The sequence below is a fragment of the Drosophila eugracilis genome, unplaced genomic scaffold (genome assembly GCF_018153835.1).
Source record: "Drosophila eugracilis isolate 14026-0451.02 unplaced genomic scaffold, ASM1815383v1 contig_124, whole genome shotgun sequence".
NCBI lineage: Eukaryota > Metazoa > Arthropoda > Insecta > Diptera > Drosophilidae > Drosophila > Drosophila eugracilis.
Genome location: NW_024572029.1, coordinates 202,194 through 214,819, shown reverse-complemented (window position 1 = coordinate 214,819; position 12,626 = coordinate 202,194). Strand labels below are relative to the sequence as shown.

General features: G+C 43.6%; 1 protein-coding gene across 3 annotated transcripts in view; it reads right to left on the bottom strand.

Moving 5' to 3' along the window:
- Positions 1-825: 825 nt before the first annotated feature.
- LOC108118365 overlaps positions 826-12,626 on the bottom strand; it is an 84,378-nt gene continuing 72,577 nt past the window's right edge. For 2 of the 3 annotated variants that reach the window (XM_017231034.2, XM_017231035.2), the window contains 3 exons: positions 4,523-4,605; positions 3,793-4,074; positions 826-2,022 (listed from right to left, as the gene is read on the bottom strand). In XM_017231034.2, the coding sequence (XP_017086523.1) occupies positions 1,299-2,022; positions 3,793-4,074; positions 4,523-4,605 (1,089 nt within the window). In that variant the 3' untranslated portion in view covers positions 826-1,298. Of the gene's footprint in view, positions 2,023-3,792; positions 4,075-4,522; positions 4,606-6,288; positions 7,024-12,626 lie in introns of those variants that run through there. The other variant, XM_017231036.2, reaches the window with a different exon arrangement.

The window sequence follows — 12,626 nt, the reverse complement described above, 5'->3', positions numbered from 1 at the left end:
AGCGACTGAGTTAAGGGAAAATGGGAAAGAAAAGGTGGGCTAGTGTGTGGGGATGTGTGGGATGTTACCAAGGGTGGAATGGAGTCCGATAACAATGTTCTGGGACATGTTGCTCATACGCCACGTTGTCAGCAGGTCTGCTTAGTGTCTGCCAGCTCACTCCCTCGCTCCGCTCCCTTACTATTTGTGTATCCGCATCCGGATCGTCATCCCCCCCCCATCCGTATATCTGTATGTCCTGCGTTGGCATTGTTTTCGAGCAGAAAATGCCGCTGTCGCAGCCGTAGAATGTCCGGCAAATGTCGCCAGCAATTGCGGTCCGCCGGTTACAACAACTGGAACAGTTCTCCCGGTTTTCGCTTTCCTCTAGCAGGACCCTCTGGTCCAGTCTCCAAACTGGGCTATTGCAAAGGGGCTGGCCGAGGCCAAAACGGACCGACACACATCTTCCATTTGTCTCCACCAGTCAACTCCAGTCGCTATTAATGGGCTTATATCGTCTTAAAGATCCTTCAATTGGCTTTCACACAACATTTTTGAAGACCAATTTTTGGGTATTTTGTGGAATTTGAAATTTAAAATCAACTCGGACGTAAGAGTCTGTCTTAAGAAACAATTTTCTGATTTCAATTAGTTTAAAAGGTTATCCTTCTTGTGGTTTGGTTTACATAAGCAGTTGCCTTTATCAATCCAGAAGAAAAGTAGAAATCTCAAGGAGTTATCAACAAAAAGTTTCTAAATAAAATTATGATATCAAACGCAACATGATAGAGCCCTTCCCCTTACCGCATTAGCTTTACCAAATGGCAAATGAAATACTATAAAGACGCTTTGAAAACTTTTAAAAAATAATTGTTACTGCGAAAGTTTGGAGTTTTCATTACGGAAAACTCTCGACTGCGAAGCAATTTAAAGTGTCACGTTTACCTTACTTTAACAGCGAAGAAAGGAAGCGCGAAACGAGTGCAACGGAATGCAAACCGGATGTGGGCGGCGGTGTTGTTGGGCGGTTGGGTGTGGCAAAGTGGGTTGTTGAATGAAAAAAAATGACCAACAAAAACACCGCCCTCCGGCTGATTGCAACGTCCCTCCTTCTTTCCTTGGTGTCCTTGTTGTGTCATCAGCGACGCTGCGGCTGCGGTTAATATGTTGGCCGATGTCCAGTTGCTGTAACGCTTCCTCTTTCCGCTGATGTTATTGTTGTTATTGTTGTTGTTGTTGTTGTAGTAGCTGCTGCTGTTGCTCCTCTTCTGTACTGCTGTTGTTTTTGTTGCTGATTGGCGGGCCATCCTTAAATGTCAATGGGACGTCATGATAATCACGTCTGGTGCTGAATTCCGTATGTCGATAAACACTTTGGACTCCTCGTTCTTCTGCTGATGCTGCTGCTGCTTGTTGCCGCTGGGCAGGATCGTTGTCTGTCCCATGGCCCCGTGCCCCTTCATCGTGGGCAAGCGGGCAGCAATGCTCGGCGGATGTGGATGTGCATGGTGCAGACGCTGCTGCTGTTGCTGTTGCTGCTGTGCATGTTGCTGCTGCTGCTGCTGTTGCTGTTGCTGTTGATGCTGGTGATGATGGTGACAGATCTCCTGCGGCTGCTTGAGCGTTGAGGCAACCAGAAGTCCACCGTAGTGCGAACGACCGCTGTGTCGCTCCTCCATCTCCATGGACTCTTGGCGAGGCAGCTGGTGATGTTGCTGCTGCTGCTGCTGGTGATGATGTTGCTGTTGCTGCTGCTGCTGCTGCTGCTGGTGCATGCTGCGCCTTGTCAGCGTTGCCACCGATGGTGATCCCGATGGCTCATAGCCAAAGGTAGAGAAGAACCGTGGCGGTGGGGGTGGCATCATCATGGCCCCAACACCCGAGCCACTATTCCCGCCCAGCGATGAAGAGCTGGACTTTTGTCTCATTAACGTGGCAACACCGCCACCGGGAGCAACAGCAATACCAATGCCAACAGCGACTCCAACTCCCGGACCAGCCGACGGTCCAATTCCGGGACTGTTGACAAACAGCGATTCCCTGGGAGGAATGGAGAAAGAAGAGAGAGTAGGGAGAGAGCAAAGTGAAAGGTTTTAATATTTGTCTGTCACACACGAAGACAAACGTTTTGCCAGAACACTGTAAAAAGTTAGGTTTCAATTAGGGTGTATAATTTATTAATATTCTATCTATTTCAATTATATATTGATCACTATTAAGCTTAAATTGGCTTAAAAAACCCAACTAATTGCTTTTTTAACTTGGCTTATAAGTTGCTTCATAGCTCTAAAAGTAGGCAACACCTTAACAGAAATAATATTACAAAATTCGAAAAATGTAGCCTACTTCTCAGCTGCAGTTGTGGCAATGAAAGATGGTCTTTTACCCAGTTTCCTCTTAATACCCTCATTTACAATGAAGAAAATAACTAAATAATGGGTTAATATCTTAAACGTTACATTTGCTATCATGTTTATGATACCTTTTAGTAAATATTTTCCAAAAGATTCAACATAAAAAGTGCTTTATGACTGAGTCAGAGAGATTATTTTCTTTGAGTGTGATTTAGAGCGTTGATGTAGATGATGCAGATGAGGGGTAGCGGCGGTAAGCACAAAGGTTAATGTGTAGCCGCGGGACAGGGATTGCGGGACAATGGTGTGCGCCAATCAGCTGAATTGAATCCGTCAGATGGCTGTGAAAGCATATGGTGTAAAAACAGGATCCCGTTGACAGATAACTATCTAACACTTTGCCAGTGCTGACCAGTAGAGGTGCCATTACTACCATTACTTTAGTTAAAAAACTTTAAATTTAGCAGAAAGAATGTTAATAAGCCAAACAAAAAGTACTCAAAGGTGTTAGTTTTTGGATATCAAAAAGATTATGAAAGAATAAGACCGAAAAATTAAGTAGAAAGTGCAAACAGTTTATTTTATTTGTCAAATCAAAAACAAATCATTTAAGTTCTATTTACATTTACAACACTTAAATAGTAATTAATTTAACTAATCAAATTAGGCAACAATTTGAAACAAATTAGTTTTGACAAACATTAAAACCCCTTTCCTTCCTCAAGCAACGTAACAAAATTGTGTCTTAATCTAAAATCCCTTTAATTTGTGGCAGTTAAATCTTTTGTTTCGTACATATGTACAGTGACAGGCATAGATATAGTGTCAGGACTCTAATAAATCACCTAGAACAACCTGTAGCAGTTTGGCTGTGACAGTGACTCGTTCCCATCACTATTCGGTGGCATGAATCATCTTCATCTGGGCACGTCGGCATTGTGTCACTGCATTCCTACTGTCTGGCTGTCAACCCATCGTGCCATCGTGCCATCGTGCCATCCTGCCATCGTCCCATCCTACTATCCTACCATCCAACCATACTACCATATCCTACCCTATCCTGTCATCCTGGCATTCTGCCATTCCGCCATCCTGCTAACCCACATTCCCGAATACTGCGACTCTGACTGTGCACGGACCTGTCGCTATATCCAATAAAGACGCATGCAAATACAAATATTTGCATCGATTTGTGTTGTTCGAGCAAAGTACATATACATATACAAGATATACATAGATATTCTCGTGCCCCCCACTGTAACACTTCCTGGATTCCGGGGCTGACTTTAACCCGGCTTCATACTGTCATTGTTTTTAGTGTTTGTCCGCCGTTGACTTTGCAATTTTCTGGCATCTATTTGACTGCACAAACACGCAAACGCAAACGCACAGTGGGGGATCCATTGATCGGCAAGTGGGAACTGGGGTACGGGATAGTAGGAACTTCGAGACTCACCTCGTCTGACAGCCCATATCGCAGGCATTAGAGGGCACTGCCGACATGGCCGCCTTTGTCATCAGTTCGTGGGTAGCCGTTGTCGTTGAACTGGATTCACCATCATCCTCGCCAACACCGCATAGACTCGTTTGGGTCATGTCCGCGTGTCGACGCAGGATACTGTGCTCCTTCTCCTTGAAATCCGCCTTGCTCGACTGTTGCGATAGTGGCACAGCCTCGCGGTAATATCGGTTCGACACATCGTCCAGGATCTGTAGGGAGGTCTGCGAATGCTTTTGCCTGCAAAGCGGAAAAAACGCCACGATTAAATACCGGAAATTTCAGCGGTCTATCAAGGATAAGAATGGTGGGGGAATTCTTGGAATTTCAGCGACATTGAATACCAGATTGGTTTTAAAAAGGCTTGCTTATGTTTTTAGTAGCCTATCAGGGTTGAGGTTCTACTGGGAGAAATATCTTAAAGAACTTTAAACTCCAAATGAAGTTTAAGTTGAAACCTCATTAGGCTTATGAGTGCCTTGGCATGCGGCAGTTAAGACGATAACAATGACCAGATGCTTGATTATTTGGCAATCAGTTGTCATGGTGATTGCTTGCTAAGTGCATTACTAGTGCACACACGTCGTATACGTAACGCGATTTGGTGCTGTCACTTAAAATAATGCCTGAGTCGGGAAGTAAGTGATTTGCAAGGAAATCCGATGGATGGATTGATATGTAGACTCACCTGGAAATATTCTCGCGCGAACGACCCTTGGAGTTGCGGCCCATCTCGTCCAACTTGCTCTCCTTGGACTCTCGGATGTGCTCCTGCAGGGATTCCAATAGACAAGGTTATAGTATATAGTATATATATGGTAGGGAGACAGAGGGGGAGGGAGGGATGAGACCAATGTAATAAGCATAACAATAAATATTTTCAATTAATTTGGTAGGGAAGGGAGACGGGCGGGTTTAAGCCCGGTTCTCGCAACGAGAGAGTTACTGCCAGGCGCGTAATATGATATCCTTAAAGCCCACTGCACTGTGGATTATGAGGATGGCCTGAAAAAGGGGTGTGGCTGAGCAATTAAGCCAGACACCACCTGATGCCACCTCCCTTTTGCACACACGCTCTCTCTCTCGCTCTCTCTCTCTTTCGTTCTTTTACTCGTTTGCAGTCATTAATACTTCGATTTTGTGTGTGTGTGTGTGTGTGGGGAAGGTGAAGGGGAAAGGGGAATCAAGGAGTTGGTAAATCCTGCCAGGGGAAGCACTTGATGGCCTGCATAAAAGGAAGCGTTAATACGTAAATACAGAATAATGAAGGACGAACTGCATCCGCCAGGCACTGCAAATCTCGATGGCCACCAACCAACCAGCCAGCCAGCCATCCAGCCAGCCAACAATCGACCCCAAACTCTGAAAAACCACCTCAAATTGCATTCATAATGGAATATACAAGGCAAACATTGCGTCCACCTTTTCAGTTTCAGTTTTTCCCTTGCCAATTACTTTTTTCATTGCAGAATATCTTTTTCTTTCTCCCCAGCCCTTCTGCACTTCTCCTCACCGCCATCATTCAAATGGAATATAATGGAAAAATGAGGAAAATTCAATGCAAATCGCTAAGGAAATGCGAGTATCTTTGGTTCGTCTCTGGTTCCATTCTTCTGGCCAAGAAAGCCAAAAGGTAATTGCTTTCAAAAGTTAACTGATGGTACACATTTAATTTCGTTATATATATATATTTATTTTCCATTTTCCATTTTCTATTTTCCATATATATATATTTATTCTTGACTATATATATAGAGCCTTTGTGCGGTATTAGTTTTGCGGCAGCCATTCGTTTAGCCAAATAGTTAACTATGTACTTAGCTTTTGGTTTGCTGGATTGTCCGATGGGAACACTAACACTATTACAATTGCGATAGCTACTTAAGGGGGGGTTCTCAGGGAAACTTCGATCAAAGGGCTCTGTAGAAGATGCAATCATCTCTGGTTTTTTTTTCTGCTGTTTGCTATTTGATCCACCTTGGCATCTATCGCTTAATAATTTCTATAAACTGTAAGCCTTTTAATGAGGTTATATCCATAATACTGTTAACTATGTTCGCCCATTGTTGCTTTGAGTATTCCTACCTAAGATATATATATATATATATCTAGGATATCGTCCGTCATACAATTAGCAGCTTAACTTAATGAGGGAGAAAACCCTGCCCGTTCTCTGACTGCACATCCCCCCAAGGACCAGGATTTGATTTTGTTCTGATTTTGGGTTTGCGGTGAACTCAGCACGAACGACGGTGAAACGAACGAAGGTCGGGCCACAGGGAGCATGGGTTCGATATTGGATTTCGTTTTCTTTTTTTTCTCCTATTCTTATCTCTCTCTCTTTTTTTTTTTTTTTGCGAATTTTGCCAGAGCCTGATTTTAATGATGTCCTCCATGCAGATTCGCCTGCAGCTGGAGCGGCAGCAGCAGCAGGTGGTCAAAGGACCACCGTTGCCACCGCAGAACGTGAGCGAATAAATTTCGTTGGGAGATTCTTTTCTAGATGATTTTGTGCAGGAACTTGAGGGGATGTACGCCGGATTTGGGCTTGCCCAGTATGGGTGGTGGTGGCGGTGTTAGAACCATGTCCAGTTCCATGGAAGTTGATGAGCTGTTGGCCACTGTGCCGCCACTAGAACCACTGCTGCATTGCATCGAACTGCTGCAGGAGTGACTGGAATTGCTGGGTAGACACTGTCCAGTGACCAGGACAAACTCATCATCATCTTCGGGCAGGGTGAGACCACTGTCGCTGTCACAACTGAAACCGATGCCATCGTCGTACTCCTGATCCTCCACCTGTTGCTGCCGTCCCTCTACCTCTTCCTCCTCTTGCTCCTCTTCTTCCATTTCCATTTCCACCTCCTCCTCCTCCTCCTCCATCTCCATCTGCATTTCCATTTCCATATCCATTTGCTGGCCATCGTCGATATCCAAATCGAAATCACAGTCACACGTCTGCTGCTTGGGCGAGGAGTCCATCTGGGAATCAAAGTCGTCGGAGTCGCCACCAATTGCTTGTTCATCTCGGCCATCATGGCCCGCCACGTTGGGCGCCAATTGCCCGTCCGATGAGTAGGAGAAATCGCACATGAAATCATTCTGTAATCCCACGAAAATCGCGCTCTTGGGCGCCTCCAGTATAAAGGAATCAATGTGATAGATTCCATCACTCAACGCGGGCACGTCCTGTGGATGAAGCACAAACAGAAAGAGAAGACAGGCAGAGGAGAAAAAGATAAAGAGATAGAGAGAGAGAGATAGATAGATAGAAGAAAAAGAAAGGGAAAGATATAGATAGAGTGGAGAGACAGAAAGAAAGTGGGAGAAATATAGAGAGACAGAGATAGATAGAAAGAAGTTGATTTAAAGACAGAGAAAGATTGTGAGCTTTTCACATCACCGATTTAACCAAGAAGAGTAGAGTGAGAAGAGGCAACTCTAGAGCGAGACAACTCTACTGATGCATGTGGCTATTTGGTGTGTGTGTGTGTGAGCGAGCTAGCGAGCGATTGAGAGCGAGATAGATTGATAGATTGAGGAGGGTGTGCTTCGTTTGCTACATGCATGATGATGGCAACTCTGGCTACTTAATAAGCATAATCACGACAATCACAATTCAAAAAAGATGCATTTCATCAATGGTTTTTTTTTTTTAAGTTTTAGCACATACAAAATCAGTTTAAGTTTTCAAAATACCCAAGTTAAGTTTGAAAAGTCCCAAATAGAAGTTTCTCAAATCTAAGCTGATGATTGATGCCTAGTCTGCGATTGAAATCTTGCCAATGGCAGAGATTTTGCTTTGTTTTTTTTAGCAGGGAAACTGATTTCCTACAAAATTCCTTCCTTAGTGAATTTCCAAAAATCCCTAGCTAAGGTCCGAGCTATTGCAATTTGCAAAAAGTTAGCTCATAAATTCAGCAGCTTAGCATCCTCACCCGAACTAACAGAACAAAGTTAAGAACTAAAATTGCACAACATTTTAAGACTTTCTCAGTTGTGGAAAAACTTGAGAAATAATAATTTGAATTTACAATGAAAAACTTCTACTCCTCCTCCATCAATAAAAATTACAAAATATTATATATATATATTGCAGTGCTGAAATCTCCGTTGTCCGCTGAATAATCCCATCAACAAATCCTATTGGAAAGTATGAAAATGCATGTGCAATGCGCGCCCCTTTCATTTTCTCTAATACCTAATACCTAATACCTAATATCGAAAATTGCAATACGGCTCTGAGAAAATGGTAGTCAAGGCAATATCGCCCCAGCACAAAAGTATATTTGCAATATGCACACAATAAGTCCCCAACGAAACCGGGCAACTAATCTGATTTGGCCGATGGGAGCCAACAACAGTCCCAACCTCCTCACTGACTTATGTTGTCGGTATATATATATATATATTCTATATACACCATCCGATATGCCACCACGTTTGTCTTCGATTCGATTGCCAGCAGCTGGGGCTGTTGCCAGTGCTGGTGCAACAAAAGTCAACGATAATTTAATCATGTCTCTCACTGGATTTCCTGGTAACCAAGACCGAGTGGACACAAAGCCTCGAGGCTAAGCCGGTGCAAGGAGACTCAATCCGAGAGTGGGTTGGGTACAGAATGGTAGAATGGAATAGTTTATTCCATTTGGTTTGTATTGTCAACGATTTGCCACTTGCAGCTCGGCCAATTTGTGGCCTGGCACAGCGCACTTGGCGTATGAGTGATATGCAAATGAATATCCACTTCAGTGGAAATAAAACTCAATTTGCGAGAGTTTGTGCCATAATTAATAGATATCATTGCAGCAGATTGCAGCTGTCCTGTCATTAAATACACAGAGAAACCAAAAGGAAGATGGGAGGATGGGGGATATTGCCAGTCAGTCAGTCAGTCGGTCGGTCGTATGTATGAGAAAGTTGGTGCTGGAGAAAGAGAAGGAGAAACAGAGAAGGATGGAAGAGAGAGAGAGAGATGGGGCCACAAAGACGTGACAAGTCGGGCCTTCTGGGCCTGCTGATGACGGCCATCAAGTGAGTTTGTCTGGCTCTGATTCTGTCTGCTTTTGGCCTTGTTCTTTTCCCTCGACCCCCCTCATCGACCGGCCCCCTTGAAAGTCTCTTTCTCTCGCTTTTTCCGGCCTTCCGTTTGCGGCCTACAGCTAAATTACTTTGGTCACTCCCCTCTACTTTCGACTCCTACCGCCCTTCCGCCCTCCCTTTGTGTCTCTAAGTTTTCTATATTTTCCCAGCCAGTTTTCAAAGTTTGGAGCAAAAGGCATTTAAGACTCATTAAATCATTCTGCGACTTAACAAATCAAGTAGTCCTTTTCGAAACTTAATCCTCAGATTGCAAGCATTTGATGTAGGTTCTTGGGGGAGCTGGAAAATTAAGGTATTATCTAGGAAGTATCAGGAATATAATCATAGGAGGATAAGATAGAAGTTCAGATAAGCTTTTACTATCAATAGATAATATTCCAAGATTCCATCTTAGAAAACATAATTAAGTAACTTTAGCACAGATAACACCATTGTAATCCTAAACCTATGATTCCCATATAAGATATTATAGTAAATTGATTTATTAGCCGTAAAACTACTAGCCTGTTAGGGTATTCCACACACAGCTCAGGGGTATATGGCCCCATTTTGACCCCTGACCCATAAATTCAATTGTCTCCTGCCATTTTGACCCGCCTGCCCAACCCAAAACACCCCCAAACTATAGTATTTGATTAGTGGTTTGCTTCACACGAAACTATGCCAGAAAGTGATTTCTATGAGGCGGCTGGAAGGGAGGGAGGGACTAGAGGAGGCTTATGAAACATAATCAAACCGCAGGGCAGATTTCAATCCCAGCCGATTTTGTGGTCACGGATGGTCCATGGGTTTTCCGTTTTTGGGTTTTTCGGTTTACTTTACTTTAGTTTAGTTTAGTTACTTTCTTTTTTGTTTGTTGCGATAAAGTTGTGTTTGTTTACTGATTTGGCTCTAATGGGCAACGCTTTGTGCCAATTAGCTGGCGAATTAATCGAATCGAATCGAGTTGGTCGAGTCTTGGACGCACTTTAATTGGCCAAAAACAATTGCGTAACTAAAACGAATTTCCAGTTGAATCGTCGTTATAGCCTGTAATGGCATTGCCCAAATATTGCCTCGTTATTTAATAAAATATTTTTGGCTAAATTTTTGTTTGTATATATGTATATATATGTACCTATATATATATATACATATATATGCATGATATGTAAAAGTTTTTGGTTTTGCGCTCCGCTGACTTCTGCCTTTTTGGCAGGCCCCCTACAAACTGATGAGAGACACACCACGACGAATGGAGTGGGCGCCAAAGTTTGGCATTTGTTTAATTGGAATTTTTTGGGGTTTCAAGGAGTGTTCACCTTTTGCACACTCTGCTTGAGGGCAATTTGGAAAATTAACTTCGAACAAGTTGCCTCTAATCAGGGAACTCAAAATATACTATATATATATATAGAGAGAGAGAGATATATGAGATCTATTGACTTCCTGGTAGCATCCTGTCCACATCCTGTCGGCATCTCGAACCGCCAGCGGAATCTGCATTTGATGTTTTCAGCTTCCATTGTTTGATTGGCAACCATTTGTGAAATATTCTGCTCTCCGTTCGATTGCTTTTAATGGCCAAATCATATTTTATGATTATTGACAATCGTTGCCAGTATGCAAATTGCGCAGCGAGGAAATGGAAATAAATTTTCCCCGAAATTTGATTGCCGACCCATAAAGCGTGACGAGCATCTTCATTGAAAATGAATTCCAAAAAATAAATTCCAATTTTTATATTCTCGCTGTATGAGTGTGTGTGTGCCGTTCTTTCATTTTCTTCGAATTTTCCAAATGCTCTTTAATTATGATTTTTCCAAGCTTAATTGGAGTCTGCCTTTAGTCGCAGCAGGTTAAACCGCAAATGGAATGGGCTGGAAAATCAATCAGAGAGAGGAGGAAAATGTTGATCCCTTTCTCAAAAAATAAGCAAAAAAAAAAAAAGGAAAACATTTTGCGGTTTGCCGGCTGATTGAGTGGCTGATTGAATGCTTGATTGAATGCCTGATTGACTCACAGATCGATCGATCGATCTATCGATTGACGTGCATCATTAAGTGCCACGCCCATGTGGGCGTTCAGCCTCCATTGCAGACATTTCAGTTAGCATTAACAGCCCAAAGCTTTTCACTTAGCCTCCTCCTTCACATCTTGTCTGGTGATTGGTGGTTGTGGTGGTGGAATTCCCCATTGCAACTTGCAACTCCGGCTACTTGCAACTCCTTTGGCATTATTTTATGGCTCCAGTTGAGGCGTAGCAGCGGCAGCAGCAGCAGCAGCAGCGACTGAGTGTTTCTTCTGCGAATTGCATTTCAGCTTGATTTATTTCATTTCATTTCATTTCGTTTCATTTCACCAATGCTGCCAGCCCAGCCAGCAGCCAGCCCAGCCAGTGTCCAGCGGCTGCGAAGGAGGCTAAGGAAAATTGATGGCAGCGAAAGAAATACGGTTAGCAACATAAGTTGGTTATTACTTGCTGCTTAAAGCCAATGGCCAAACGACCCCAAAGCCCAGCCCACTAAAGCACTTGCAGAAAAGTGTGTTAGGAATTGGAGGTAAAAATATTACAAAATTGAAAAGAAACTTTGAATTTCCATTAAAAATAGCTGATAAGCTCATAAGCTATTAAATAACTTGAATCTTAAGCCTCTTCCTATAGAAAATCCACAAATCCCCATCCAAAACCCTTTCTAATGTCGGCCTCTGTAATTAACAGTTGCGAATCGCTTGGCCTCTGCCTAGCCCGGCAAAGATTATGGATGGCCCTTCAGAAGGCAAGCGGCGGAAATGTACTCCACTTGAAAAAATGTTTTCACACCACTAGCTTCCGAGCCTCTGCCTGCTGCCTGCCCATCTGTCTTCGATTTATTCTTTGAGTGTACTCCACTCGTCACTCCGTCCGGGAAATCTATCTGTGCGCCAGTGCACCAGTTCAGGACTGGTGAGAATTCGCTTCAGTTTCGAATAAAATATTGCATTTCCCCAATGCATGACATGGCCTCAGCTTCGGCTTCAGCTTCAGCTTCAGCGTCAGCTTCTGGTTACTAAGATTTCTGTTTCTGGTCCAGATCCTGGTTCCCTACTCCTTCGACTCCTGCCACGGATTTTGGTTCCTGGCAGGCTCTGCTGCTTTAGACTTTAGCCCCCAGCTGAGGGGCAGATAAGCCAGGCCAAGTATCCCCTCAGTTTTTCCGCCTTTCCTGGGTCTCATCGCAAGCTTTTTCAGCCCCCCTCCCACCCCTTTAACTCTCCTGGCATCACGCATGAGCTGCGACTGGCGGAAATGGCAGTTTTTCCATTACGACTGCCAGGCCACGCTCTTGGGGGCCTCTTCAACTGGCCGACACTTGGCGGACTCCTCCGACCTCGGTCTTTTGGTCTCCTGCCTCTAAGCTAGCTGGCATCCGTCTCTTTCTTCGCTCGATTGCCCTGTCTCGCTCGCGTATTACTTAATTTTTATGAAATATTATATAAAACAGAGAGCAGTGCAGCAGCAGCACACGACAATCTCATTTCGGGCAGCGACAGTTGCACTTGGAAACAATGAGAAGTGCCATCAAATTTAGCTAAAATGCATTCTCAACTGAGCTTAAAATAATAAAACAAGGCACTAGGGGGGACTTAAGTTGGTTGTGATGACTATTGGGTACCCTGTAATGTGAAATCAAAGTGAATTGAAGGTACAGATTGACTAAAGGTGTTTC